Source organism: Netta rufina (genome assembly GCF_964035555.1).
Source record: "Netta rufina genome assembly, chromosome: 6".
Classification (NCBI taxonomy): domain Eukaryota; kingdom Metazoa; phylum Chordata; class Aves; order Anseriformes; family Anatidae; genus Netta; species Netta rufina.
The window spans coordinates 13,334,257-13,348,661 of record NC_140129.1 but is presented as its reverse complement, the minus strand read 5'-3'; the positions used below and the strand labels follow the sequence as shown (position 1 = coordinate 13,348,661).

Sequence of the window (14,405 nt, the reverse complement as noted above, 5' to 3'; positions counted from 1 at the left end):
AGAGAAAAAACCTGATCAAACTGGACACCTCCTTAAAAATGATAAAAATCCATGGGAAACCTGCAGTACTCTGTTTTGTAGTTTGAACTTTTGAAAACATACGATACTCAAAAAAGCTGGGTATATGACAACGGAAACTAAAACTATTAAAACTCGGGTTAGAGAAAACCAATTAAACTGGTGTCACTAATAACATAATTAAGAACTGTTTGGTAATGTGTATTGTTAATAATAATAGTGCAGGGGTTTTCATTTGTGCTTTCTGGCAGATGAAGTGCAGCATGGCAGAGACTTGGGATTGTAGAAGAGAATGGAGTTACGTGTGCATGGGCACAGTATGTCAAGTAATCTTGACATTCTTATAAAAAGTAATGTATAGATTACTTAAAATTAAGTGAGTTTACAATGAATTTCTTTCGTTGCCAGTTTGCAAGTATATAGTTATAAGTAGAGTATTATTCATCTGTGAGCATTTGTCAGACTAATATCTGTTTTTGTGTGGAACATAAAATCATGACGAGGGAGAGGCAGAACAAAATCCCAGACGCTTGGGAGAGAGAATTCAATTTTCTTCTTCCAAAAATTTGTAATTTTTCTTTTTTGTTTGTTCATTTTTGTTTGTTTTTAAGGAAAAACAGCTTTAATTATTTGCTTCTTTCACTTCCTAACAGTTTATAAACTGATGTTGGAACTAAATATTTGGTATGTACACATTTCAGTGTTTTCACACACACACAAAGGCTCATTTGAACAGTCACATTCAGTAGTAAATATACAGGTTTGGGTTTATATACATTGATTTGCCTTCTTTTTATGTTAGATGTAGTTACTACTTTGAAATGCTGTTTTATCTCGATTAGCAGTCATTTACCATGAGATGGAAATTTCTTATTATACTGTGATTTGAAGTGTGACCCTACTGCTTTAGGCAATGCCTCCAAGGAGTATTCTCTTTGCTATAACATTGAAGCATAGTTTGCATTGAAATGTACGTTTCCCTGACTTTTTGTTTAAAATGCAGTATCTCAAATGTGGTCATGGTGCCACCACGTCTATATTGACTCTTCTAAATCTTTTTCTCAGAGGGCCAGTAAAGTTCAGGAGGGAGAGGGGGATTTCTCCTTCTTCCCACCTTCCTACTGATCTGAGCATCCTCTGCCTCCAGGCCCTTCCGAAAGCAGAAATGCTCTACTGGTGGTTTTGCTCCAGCTCTGGAGAGGTGTGGTGCTGCTGGGTAGAGAGAAGCCTGAGTAACTGGGCAGCACAGAGCGGTACACAACATTGGTATTGTGGCTGTGGAGGTAATGGCCATTCCTCTTATTTGGTATTTGGAGTTCTGTATATTTACTATTGTATTGCCGTATCCCTGTTGGGAAGATTTCCTTGTATTTTGAAGTTCTTTGTTAGATATTAAATACTTTCATATCAGTATTTAAAGAAGAACTGAAAACTAATTCTCACAGATCAGCGCAGAATTTAGCATTCATTGCACTCTGCCTACATGCTGGTGTTTGGAAGTTATGCAACCTCTTTTTATAGAGTTGTGTTTTCTGGTGATCTAGACTTACTCAGTTATTGCTTAAAAATAAAAGTTTGTCATGAAACGTGTAAGATACAAAACTGAGGTCATAACAATACTGTGTACCTCTTAGTATAAAAATAATTACTTGCAGTAAGGTTCGTATAGAAATGCCTTCTATCTTTACATGTATGATCTTAAAACTGCAGAGTAGAAAAGACCTGTGGCATAGATAGGCCTATACACAGTCTGGTTGTGGAAAGAATTTGGATGGAGATGTTGTGTATTTAGCTCAGATGGAAGACTGAAAGCTAAGTACCCAACACAGAAACAATTGCTGTTGGTTACCTGCAAACTGCAGTCTCGGGGAGAGGGAGGGCTGAGCAGGGAATGCCTTTCAGACTTGATTATGGCATATTTTTACCTTGGCACTGGGGCTTCGTGACAAACTATGGGTCACTGTTCCAAATTATGGAGGTACTAGATCATCATAGTACAATTGCTCAAGCAATTTTTTTAACATGAGCAAAACACATTTTTTTCTGATCTCATTTTTGGAGGAGACTGGACCAGTTTTTTCAGAAACATTACACACAGAAAACTCAACCTGAGGCAGACACATGGCATGCAAAACTTTGCCTGAATGCTAATAGTTTGGCAACATTTTAATATGCAAATGAAACTAATATGTAGTAATGGGAATTCAGCTGCAGTGATTGCTACCAGATCCACCAAGCGTAATGGAATTGCATACCAACACAGACTTATGACAAATATTGTGATTGTAGGTAACTAAATGACCATGGAATCTGGAGCAGAGAACCAGCAGAGTGGAGATGCAGCCGTTACAGAGGCAGAAACCCAACAGATGACAGTACAGGCACAACCACAGATTGCAACGTTAGCCCAGGTATAAAATGATATGGTATAATAGTTTTACCTATTGGGTAATTTTTTTTAGAGGGATAATGTCTGCTTATGGGCCTGAGAGAAGGTCCTATTGATACGATTCTGAAACAGGTGCTATGTATAGTTCCTTTAATGTTTGTCTTCAGAATTTTATAGCAGTAGAGATTTTTAACTTCACATCACACATCTGAAGAACCGTGTGTATGTAAACTGTGCAATTTTAACAGAATAATTAAAGTTTTCTAGCATTCTTCACCACAACCATACCACTGAAAGGTGTGTTTTGTTGTTTTTTTTAAACATGTAGTTTATTGTCTTTTTTTATATTGACTGGATTATTCTGCTGTTGTTTTTTCTGTTAGAATCTTGTCTATAGCAGATTAATTCTGGAGGAAATAAACTCAAAATCTAAGATGAATACTATAAGCATTATGACCAAGTGGAACAAACTGGTATCTGACAGCTCATGTTATCCTATTGAATTTCACAGAATTGTTCGCTGCTCAGAGAGATAGTAGATCTTTTATTATCCCAAATTTATTTTGGAGAGACAAGAAATTATGTAATCCCAGCTACATCTCTAATTTTGGAACCTGGGGTCATTCTTGGATACATTGATGGCTGGCAGGAGCAACTCCATTGTGTAAACGAGTACAGAGTCTGTTCTTCTCTATCACGTAACCATTTCATTTTAAAACTAAAATTTTGCAGTCTGTAAAGAACTAACAGGTTTTTTAGTTCACACAGTCTGGGGAATTTAATGTATTTTAAGTGGCACAAGTGTTGAATCACTTAAATTTTATAAATGATTAATGTCTGTAAGAACTCTATACCATTTAGTAAAGCAGAGATAGCACACTTCCATTCAAGTGATATTACAGAGATCAGAGCTGTTGAAATGAGCAGGGTGGTTTTTGTTCAGTGACCTGTAGTGTGAATTTTCAGGCCACCAGCTGCCTTGCACCAGCTTGCCTCTTTGGGCAGTTTTCTCACTGTCTAACTTAGGCAGAGGATGTAGGTGGTGTGAATAACACTTAAGAGTCAACTAAGTGGAAGTCGTTTATTTCTCTTGCAAAACCAGTAAACTGCTTCTCACTTTGTATGCATTAACATATAGTCCAGAGAAGCAAGCATGTTTTAAATTTGTGTGTTGACATACTACCCTCCAGGTAGTTAAATTTACAGGTACGTAGTGGATTGAATGCACTTTACTCAGGCAAAATTACCCTGGCACTTGAATGAGAATTTTTTTCTGACTAAGAAGAAGCTATACAGCTATGGTTAAAACCCATGCAAACTATAAGCAAATATATAATATTTTCCCTAATTTCCCGTATTGTCATTTACTGTATTATTTGCACCTTGGCTATTTCCCAGACTTTATATTCCTTTTGGAGGTGACTGAACAGTCTAAACGTAATGCCTTGTCTTGTTCTGATCAGCAGTTTTATGTTAGTGTGTTATTTTTGATATGTGATGCAGCAGTGTTTGGCATTAGGGAGTGCCCTCAGAGGCTTAGGCAAATCTGAATAATTAATTATGTCTATTTAATTCTTTCATTATCTCTTGTAAGATCACCCCCTTTGTAAGCTGAGTTTAAGCATTGCATTTTTAGCGAGTTCAGGGTAGTTTTCAGAGTCAAAAGGAAACTGTTCCAGTTCCACAAGGTATGAGTCAGAGACATCTGCGGAAGTTGCATTCTGCTGTTGGCTTCGTGAAACCGCAGAGTAGCCTCCAGTTGATCAGCTTTGCTGTCATTGCCAAGGACTGTTCAGTCAGACACGCAGTGTTAAAAAAGGTCGCTTGGTGAAGGAGTGTGATTTGCCAGAGGAGAGTTCATGCTAATCTCAGTCCCAGTTTCTCTCAGATGTGAGTTAAGTACCGCCACGTAACACCGTAGCCATTTTCAGGAAAAAGGAAGGGAAAGGCAAACACAGATTGTGGGTTAGGAAGGGACAGCTGTGGAGGAGAGAGGTCTACATGTAATTCCCCTTAATTTTGTTGTTGAGCAAGATTTCTTTGTAAATGATGGATGTTTATGGGAATTCAGTGGTCAGCTGTTGCAGCGTTTTGAGAGCCACGTGTCCATGAGGACAGCAGAGGATTTACTTCTGCGGTCCATATACAGCATTCTCTGGGACTAGGTGGGACAGCAGTACAACCCCTTCTCCCATTGGAGCTAAATGGATTGAATTTCTTGAAAATGCCATTACACGTAGGAAGACTTATTTTGTTCGGTGCCCAGGAGCAGGCTGCCTAGTGAGGGACCCCTCAGCTGGCTGCGGCCTACGAGTCCTTTCTGAGGGCTACAATGGTGAGTCAGGAGCCAAGGAGCCCCAGGAATGGCCACGTGCATCGTGTCACCAGCTTGGGGCTGAGCACCAGCATCTGCCCAGCTGCAAAGCAACCCCAGTGCATGGCCTGTCAGTCACCCATTGCGGTTCTTGTCGCCTGCCACAGTGAAGAAGCAGGACTTCCCTGCATGGCATGAACAGCTCTTTGGGTACCACTGTCCCCAGGGCTGGAGCTCCTGTGACGGGGACATCCACAGCAGCAGTTAGCTGCTGGCATAGCCACTGTGCCTGGGGGTCTGTGCTTTACAAGAGAAGTTGTGTTTAGAGACTGAGGTTTTAGGACTTGGGCCATTTTTCCTCATAGAAATAAAATAACTCTAGAGGATGTGTTGACTCGTTACACTGGATCAAAATAACTGCCTACAAACGGTTTGTTCTTCTTCAGACCCGTTTTTTCTGTCTAAACACATGGTCAGTATTCTTCATTTGAATGGACTTTGCCAGCTGCTCCGCGTGGTTTAATCTCCAGAAAGTCTGAAAGATATGACTCCCTAAAAATTCTAACTTCTTACATCTGGCAAATAACTGCATTTTCTTGACTGAAAACAAAAATAGCTCCACTCCCATATGTTTCTGCCTTTGACTCAACAGTGTCTGTAGGAGTACACCCAATTCTTAGCAGTGTGTAACTGAAGTAAGTGAAGGTTAATAATATGTTTTTATTAGGTTACCTCAGAATAGATGCAGTTGTGTTTTTATCATTCTTTTCAGTGTTTTTACAAGTGATGTTTTAAGCCTGCAGAAATTTTGCATTAGATTAATTTGTAAAGTAGGTCAGCTGTTGGGCATAGCAATTCAGAGGTTTTTGTGTTACACTGAAACATTTGGGTCATCTAGCTGGTGTCTAGAAGAGACATTCTTCTTTCACCAGAAAGTGTTCCTGATCATGAAAAAAAAATATTTTGCAATAACTTAATTTATGCTCACTGTCTCTTCTTTGCAGGTATCTATGCCAGCAGCTCACGCAACGTCTTCTGCACCCACGGTGACCTTAGTTCAGCTGCCCAATGGGCAGACGGTTCAAGTGCATGGAGTAATTCAGGCTGCCCAGCCATCAGTTATTCAGTCTCCACAGGTCCAGACAGTTCAGGTACTTTCTGAAGAACTTCCTAATACGTTAATTGTGCCTTCAGAATGGTTCTGCCAGTTCGCTGGTTTCTTAGTGGGCTCATGTCCTGGATTACGTTTTCACTTCTATAAACTTAATGGCAAAATCTGTACATTATTTGCTACTCTGTGACTATTTTCTGTTCTGTTTTAACCACTTTACACTTTCATACATCACTGAGTATCATTTCCCTCTAGAACTCTGTTGGTGAGTTTAACAGCTTAATGTTTTTTCTTACAGTATTTCTCTTTTCTTACATTATTTTTCTGTTCTCTTTACTGTGTTTTCCTACAGTAAGAGTATGACTAAGTGTTCAAATTATCCTGAAGTGAACAACAGCAATTTTTCTTATAATGTAACCTGTTAATCGTTAGTAAAGCTGATATTCTGGGATTAGAGTCTTTGCTGCTTAGAAAATGTTTGCATTGGTTTAAAAAACACATCTGTATGTTAATGGTCTTTAAAATATACTTATTAGTCTCCTCATAAAACTAATTTTTAATTTGCCGGCTGAATGTTGTCTTTCTTCTGTAAAGCAAGAAAGTTAATGCAATGTGAATGAAGAGAGAGCTTGAAGAGTTAGGAGAAAAGTAGTCTGAAATCCATGGCCCCTTTCCTTCCTTTTCCTTTGGAACCACTTCAAGTCCAGTGTTACCGAACACAGAAATTGGTTGGAGTATGGTAGCTACACAGGGCAAGGACTGTACATCATTCCTTAGTTATTAGTACATTGAACACAGAAAAAAAGGTTAATTTTAAAAGGTAGACATTGTAATTATTTGATACAGACATCTAGCTGGGTATTATTTGTAAAAATAATAAAGCATGCATAATTTAAAACTAGGTCATTCTGATAGTAATCTTTGTGTATTCCTTGTCAGCTTGAATGATGAGTTTCTGGCAGGCTCTGCCCTCTTCAGCTGCCGGAGTCAGAAGTTTAGGGTTTTAATCTATTGGAGACAAGCAATTTTCAGATAAGTGCACAAGTTACTAGCCCAGGGGTGGAAGATAAGAGACTGACAATGAAAGCATGGTTGGAATTCACCTGGCTCAGTGCAAAACTAGAATGTGTGTGGAATGCTGCGATACTCAAAGCCTGGTAGTTCACAATCAGCCTTGGACCCATCCAGGCCATCTATCCGATAACTGAGATTTGGGAGCCAGCAAGCATTTTGAGCCTTGAGGTATCTTCCCTACGGTGCTTGAAGTGTCAGGCCGCGAGCTATGTTCACATAGGCATTTTGCCCTTCACTGTCATTAGCTTTTGTATATTTGTAACATGAGTATAGCCATTTGGAAAACAGTCTCTGTGTTTTTATGCTGGAGATATTTTATATTTTTGGCACACTTTGAATTTAAAATTATGGAACTATAATTGATACAAACATTCCAGATTTCTGTCATCAATTTTTGTAATTTTTTTAGCACAGATTTTCAGAATTGTACCACTGCATTATTTTGTAGCACCTTTAGTTATGAAATTTTCCTGACAATTTCCCCAAAGAAAAGGTAGTCTTTTTGTAATATATCCCTACAATGATTTATAAGTTAATGTTTCTCAATTTCAATATTTTGCTCTTTTGTTTTCTAACCTTTCTGCTTTCTATCTTAATTTGTTTTCAGTTTTTCTCTCCCTAAATCTGACTACCTTTTTGTTTCCCTTAAAAAGGATGGAAACAAGGTCTTTCTTGAAAAGGAAAAGAAGTATATGGGATTACTGTTTGTATTTTCTTATTGGGGCTTTTAAATTCTAGGGGACACATTAAATACCTGGGTATCTCATGGGTAAATACCTGGCTCTGCTTGTTCTTCACTGTATCCGTTACCAAACAGCCTGCCCTTTATGTTCATTGCCTAGGTAATAGTTCTCTTTAATACTTGCATTTTAGTGCTTTTCACATATCAACAATTCCTTAAAATACAGACATCGGAAACGTCCTGTTAAATTTGATTGCTGTTCTTATTTTCAGATCTCCACTATAGCAGAAAGTGAAGATTCACAGGAATCAGTGGACAGTGTCACAGATTCACAAAAACGGAGAGAAATTCTTTCCAGACGACCGTCCTACAGGTATGGGGGTCAAAAGCAGATGCATTTTGCTTGATGGATGTGTTCTTCACATGGGGAATCAAATGGTGGGATTCAGTGGTTATTTTCAGATCTACTGTTTTACCAAAATCTCTCTTCTGCAATGTCTTCTTCTGTAATAGGATATAAAGAGATAAACAAATATGAGAAGGAAGAAACCTCAGCTGTTACACTCAATTAAGACAGAAATGAGCTGAGAATAAGCTGATTGCAAAATTTGTGAAACATTGAGGTTTCACTGTGCTCGGTGTCTTAAAAATAAATTTATTGCATACTTAACACACGCATTACTCTGAAGCTTTGCAAGAAAGTGGCTTCTGCATAATCTGTAGTCTGCATAAAATCGATTCTATTGTTTTTCACTGTTTTGAAATGCTAGCAGCCATCAAACTTAATTCCTTTCTCCCATGTAACTTTCAATGAACACGGGGTGTTCTGTGGCTCAGAGAGAATTTCTATCTGAGCGAAATTATGATTAAAGTTATATTTAAAGTTTGAGAAGTCAGGATGTGTTTAATGGAATGATAGACATCTAGTATATGTTACTTTATTAATTAAGCCTATCCACAGCTTTTTCTGGCTGTACTAAATCTCATTTTTCATTCTTAAAACATGCTAAATAGTTTCAAAGAATAGCTACGGAGTTCAGCAGTTTTTAAGTGACCTGTGGATTCCTGCTGCTTCAGAAATTTCATCTGCTCCCTTTTTTCATTATGAACATAGCCTTAGAAATATAAGACAGACTCTAGTCTAAGCATATCTCACCCATATGTTTGTGGTTTTTTTAGCACTTGGAGATTATTTTCTACATTCTATAGGAGCCTTCAAGGCTGTCCTGCTGAAGATAGTGCAAATCTCTGCTGAATATCCCTAACCATAATATATCTGGGAAAACACTCTTATTTGTGAGGAGCAGTTAACATTACTGCTCCTAATGTTAACATTAATGTTAACATAAATGCTGTTACAGACTTCCTTGCAGTCTGCTTCTGCAGCGAAACACTTTTACTATATATGGAAGAGTAGCTGAATATCATGAGACAACAGAGCTAAATAAACAAACAGCAAAACTGAAAAGAGGGGACTTGTGCATGCTAACTTCTCATTTGGATTGTACTCCCATGCCTGCACTGATGCCACACCACAGCCTCTGTCCTTCAAATCAGATCCTGGTAACTGCAAAACTTAGTGATTGTAAAGCTTGTATACACAGCTCAGCCTCTGGGCCAGGCTCAGCCAGAAAGGTTGATCCAAACTACAGCTGTATTTGGTGACTTCCTATTGGCTTTATCCAAGGTGTTGTAAATGGCCCTAGAGACAAGATTGGTACAGATAAGTTCACAGAACTGAAGAGCTGTACCTCTTCCTCAGAAACTCCACTTTGATCCTGGTACTGACATACATCATGTGTTCTCCATGTCAGTTCATATCTCGTATATTTATATAGCTATCACCTTACCTTCTACTTTAAAACCATCTTTAAGAATGCAAAGATAGAGTTTAACTATCAAATCGTATCTGGCATGAGTTTAAAATCGGGTGAGCTGTAATTTCTTCTTTTCTATTTTGAGCTTCTTGGATTTTGTTCTTCCTCATCCTGCCCGCTTTCTCTATATTTTTAATCTGTTTTGTCCACTAACTTTTCTAGTCTAACACCTAGATTGCAAACTCTCTGGGCGGGAATTTGTTATTTGTCCAAGTGGTGCTTGGCACAGTGGAGTGCTTGTGCAACGCTGGGGTTCTTGCATGCCCACAGAGCTGAAATAGTAACAGCAAAGCTCTGTTTGTCAAGTTGCTTAGCAGAGTGACCAGTCTCCCCAGATAGCTATATGTACAGAAGTTCTAGTTCCCAAAGCCTTAGGAGCCTTATTTAAGCAATGACTGTTGTCTTGGAGCTTAGGATCTACAGTTGTTTTCTTCATCACACTTTGAGCTGTAGAGACAGTTCACAGTAAAGTATATGAGGAGAATTAAGAAAAATGTTCCCTTTCACCTAAGTAGCATTTTTCAGTGGCATAGTAGAATGTGCCAGTACTAAAAAGGGCTTGATGGTCCTCTCTGAGGGACAGTGCTTATTCTAAATGATGCAAGTTACAATTGCTATGGTCAGTCTTACAATCTCAGTCAACAGGACCTGTAGCTGTGATGTTTTAGCTGTTTGGTCTTTGGATAATTAACCCATGGATGTAATTAACAAACTGTTTTTTTTCTTTACCAATGCTAATCTCACAGCTTTCCCAGGCAGGGTTTTTACCTCACTGTAAACATAATAGTGTGACTCCACTCGAACAGTCAGCATCATCTCCCAGGAAGCTGTTCAGTTGTAAGCTGGTTGCTCTTTACAGGCATTTCTAACTTCCTTTATTTCTGGCTCTCTGGCTGAGGCCTTTACAGTCTCTGAAATGAAGCAGTTCCCCCTGATGTAAATGAGGAGATAGTTTTTTGCATACTCTGCTTTCTTCAAATCTTTTGTGGGTAAAAGCAGGAAACAAGTAAAAATGCATGAGATAGAAACATGTTTTTAAGAAAACGGGAAGGTTGCAATAGTTGTCTCTTGGGTTGAGAAGTACCTGCATTGTTCTTCGCTGGCTCCCTTGCCCATCTACGCATGGCACTTTGAGCAGTCTTCTCCAATAAGAGTTTGAAGTTAGTCTGGGTTTTTCATTCCATATTTACCTTGCTGGCTCACTGCACTTTGCAGTTTTCCTCAGAATTACGTATCAAAAATACTTTTTTTTCCTCCCACTTTTTATTAAAATCTCTACAACACACTGTCTTTGCCAGAAAAATTTTGAATGACTTGTCTTCAGACGCCCCAGGAGTGCCAAGGATCGAAGAAGAAAAGTCTGAAGAGGAAACAGCAGCACCTGCCATCGCCACTGTTACGGTGCCAACTCCCATTTACCAAACCAGCAGTGGGCAGTACAGTATGTAGTCTGAATTTCTCGGTGGTGCTAGTAAGTGGGGATGAGAAGATGAAGAGCTATCATTTATATAATTGTTTGGGCTAGGACAAAGCAGGAGATGAAAATAAGATTACTTGAATTTGACTGTTGGATGACCATGCCCTTTAAACACATTGCTTTTGTAAATATTCAAAACGGTCAGTGAACATTCTGGGACTGCTTGCCAGCTAGTGCAGCTAATGTGCCCTGAGGCAAAATATGAGTTAACCACAATGCTGTTATAAACTTTTTAGCTTCAGGAACCAGATGAGGTAATTCAGAAGTTTCCTTTTTATCTGACAGATTATTAATCCCAGGTGACCAAATTGTTGGCTACTTAATAGAAAAACCACTAGTCTGCCATTGCATTTTTAGAAAGTCCTGAAAAAAGAAGGACTTAGCAACCTTTTTTAAAACATGTAGTAAATCAAAGTTTCTGTGTGTTTTCAATGTCTATTCATTAGATTTTATAGATACAGTCCTTTGACTTAAAGGGTTGAGGATACAGCAGTAAAGCTAGAATCCACATACTGTTTCGCACAAGCAAACTCAGTATTAAATGTACAAGAGGGAGAAAGAACTCTCGGTTCATATCTTTCTCTTAAAATCTCTTTAAAATGTTGTATCTCTGTTTACTCCTTAGCCACTTGTACCCTGCCTAACTTTATTGAAACTGATGTGGTTAACTCTGCTTTCTTACCATAACTGTAAAAACTACCTGGTCATGTAGATACCTAAGATTTTGGTATGTCTGTATATAGGAACACAGTGAAATTCTGTGGAAGTAGAAATGAGAAGTGATGTCTCAGTGCACCTCAATGACAGGATTGAGGGAAAGGAAAAACAAAAACAAAAACAAAAACAAAAACAAAGACTGCATGAAGGAAAGAAAATAATGTGTGAAACTGGACCTGTATGAGTGAAAACACTGCTAGGAAGGTGCTGAGGAAGTTGTAGACAAGGGGAGGAGATACAATCAGAAGAAAAAAGTGCCAAAGCAAGAAGAAAGTGAAACACAAGATGGATAGCAGTAGCAGCAGAGGAGACTGAAGGGAGTAAAGCATGGAAGAGGCGAGGAATTTCAGATGAGAAGAAAAAGGCAAGGAAAAAAACCTAAACCAACCAAGAAGAAAATACTAACTAATAAATAAGAAGTATTCCCCAGGGGAGGATTGTAGCTCCTCTGTGTGATGTTGTTAGAGTAACTAATTTGTGTTTTAAGCTGTGGTTTTTGTGTCTCCCCCAAAATGAGTCTCATGAAAAATTAAAAGCTTACTGTCAAAGTATGATTTCTTTAAATGTACATTAAAGTCATGTATCTGATTTGAAGGTGTATAAGGGTTCAGAGGATTTAACTTGAACCAGTAGTCTTCTGCATCTAGGTTTATTACTATAAGTTAATGAGTGCATTAATGTCTTAAATACTGTATCCCATTGCTTCATCTTCAGTTGCTATTACGCAAGGAGGGGCGATACAGTTGTCTAACAATGGCACAGATGGCGTGCAAGGTCTTCAGACATTGACTATGACCAACGCAGCTGCAACCCAACCTGGCACCACCATTTTACAATATGCACAGACCACAGATGGACAGCAGATACTTGTACCCAGCAACCAAGTTGTTGTACAAGGTGAGATACTTCACAGCCAGTCATTCTGTTTAACATTTTCTTCACGTGGATATAAGTTGCCAACCTAACTCCCTCAAACGTGTCAGGAAACAAACAACTTTGGTACAGAATCAGTCTCCAAAATGATTAAAGAAAATTCTGGACAAAGCTGTTTGTCACATTTTCTCGGAGCCTTTCACTTCAGATCAATACGTTTATAGATATTTGGGTCTTACTTCTTAAAATGATATATTCATTTTTGGTTTTCCATGCTGTATTTCTGCAGTCTGCCTACATGGTTTGTGTTACATGTTCTACAAAAAATGATAAGTAAGTTTTCCCCCTTTTCAAGTGGAAGTCATAATTCCTTTCTGTTGTGGGTTTGCAGCTAGTCACCAAATATTTAATCATCAAGTCTTAGAATCGTAGAATACTTCAGAAAAGTGCTCTAGGTCATTTCATCAAGACCTCCAGTTAGAGCAGGGGTACTTCAGTCTTAGACCAAGTTTCTCTTTTTTATTAAAATACAGGTTTGTTTGTTTTTAATTAGGGGGAGGCTATTAAGAAAAATATTTATTATAAATAACAGAAAATTGTATCCCTGCCTTTATGATTGTAAAGCAGGTAATTTGAAGGTTATCCAGTGGAGAGGTCTCCAGGCACCAGTGAAAATACATAGCTGAGAAAAATACTATTGTTGCATTAATTTTCTGTTTTTTGTGTTCTTAATGAAGTGTGGTCTTGTTAGGTGGTATAATATTTTTTATACTCAGGCAAGTATAATACACTCCTGGATTAAAACAAATGAAAGAAAGTCAAGACGTTTTTCATTCTAGAGAAGTGGTGGAGTAGTGTGCCTAATTTGCACTCTCTTGTTGGAGTAAATGCTACATTTCTATACCCTTCTTTCTGCCCCAGATACCTGCACACGTAGTTTCTCCTTTTGCAGGTAGAAATTTGGAGCACAGCTAGAAATACCACTTAGCATCCTACATTTTCTTACCAATGCTAAAACTGCCTAAAATCAGAGAAATAAAAGAAATGTGCTCAGGGAAGAAGTACAGCAATGCAGCAGACAAATCAAGTTACCAAGCACAAGTGAAGACTTCTTCAGCAGGAATGCCCAAAACTTGCATATGGTTAATAAACTAAGAGTGAGATGACAATGACGACACACCCAGGTGATGGTCATCCATCCTGTATTGTAGCTCAAAATATGTGGTTAGATAGATGATTAACGGTACTGTCACCCAACTGATACGGTCACCGGTGTTTTTTGTCTTTCAGCTGCCTCGGGAGATGTGCAGACCTACCAGATTCGCACCGCCCCTACCAGCACCATTGCACCAGGAGTAGTCATGGCATCATCTCCAGCACTTCCAACCCAGCCAGCAGAAGAGGCCGCACGGAAGAGAGAAGTGCGTCTAATGAAGAACAGGCATGTACCTTTAGATCCTTTTTTTTTTTTTCCTGATCAGCTCTGCATAGAACTAGAGTGTTAAGCAGTAAGAATCGTGATCTCTCTTAGTCATTTAAAGATGCAAAGCAAAGAAACACATCTGCGAAGGCCATGCATTGATTAGGACACCTTAAGTAACGGTGTCAGACTCATTCTGTGAGGTGAGTGAATTACTCCTTCCCTTTTTTTGTTGCCATAAGGAGAAAAGTCAGTGGTGAGAGAGTTGTTTGATTGCAGGTGTGTTGTCATGAACACTGAGGTGAGTTGATTTTTTAAAGTTAATACATTCATGTAGTTTTCTTTCCTGAAATCTATAGCTTAGCCTCCTGTGTGCATTATCCTTGCTACTGGCTGACTCACTCTCTTCATGAGCGCTTTCTATCATGTCTCACTTGTTTTCTTTAGCTGCTT

General features: G+C 38.6%; 1 protein-coding gene across 1 annotated transcript in view; it reads left to right on the top strand.

Moving 5' to 3' along the window:
• CREB1 (cAMP responsive element binding protein 1) overlaps nucleotides 1–14,405 on the top strand; it is a 39,585-nt gene that overhangs the window by 16,782 nt on the left and 8,398 nt on the right. Inside the window, exons 2-7 of the mRNA XM_084289326.1 lie at nucleotides 2,308–2,429; nucleotides 5,726–5,872; nucleotides 7,861–7,961; nucleotides 10,764–10,906; nucleotides 12,374–12,556; nucleotides 13,823–13,977. Coding sequence (XP_084145452.1) covers nucleotides 2,316–2,429; nucleotides 5,726–5,872; nucleotides 7,861–7,961; nucleotides 10,764–10,906; nucleotides 12,374–12,556; nucleotides 13,823–13,977 — 843 coding nt within the window. The 5' untranslated portion in view covers nucleotides 2,308–2,315. The remainder of the gene's footprint in view (nucleotides 1–2,307; nucleotides 2,430–5,725; nucleotides 5,873–7,860; nucleotides 7,962–10,763; nucleotides 10,907–12,373; nucleotides 12,557–13,822; nucleotides 13,978–14,405) is intronic.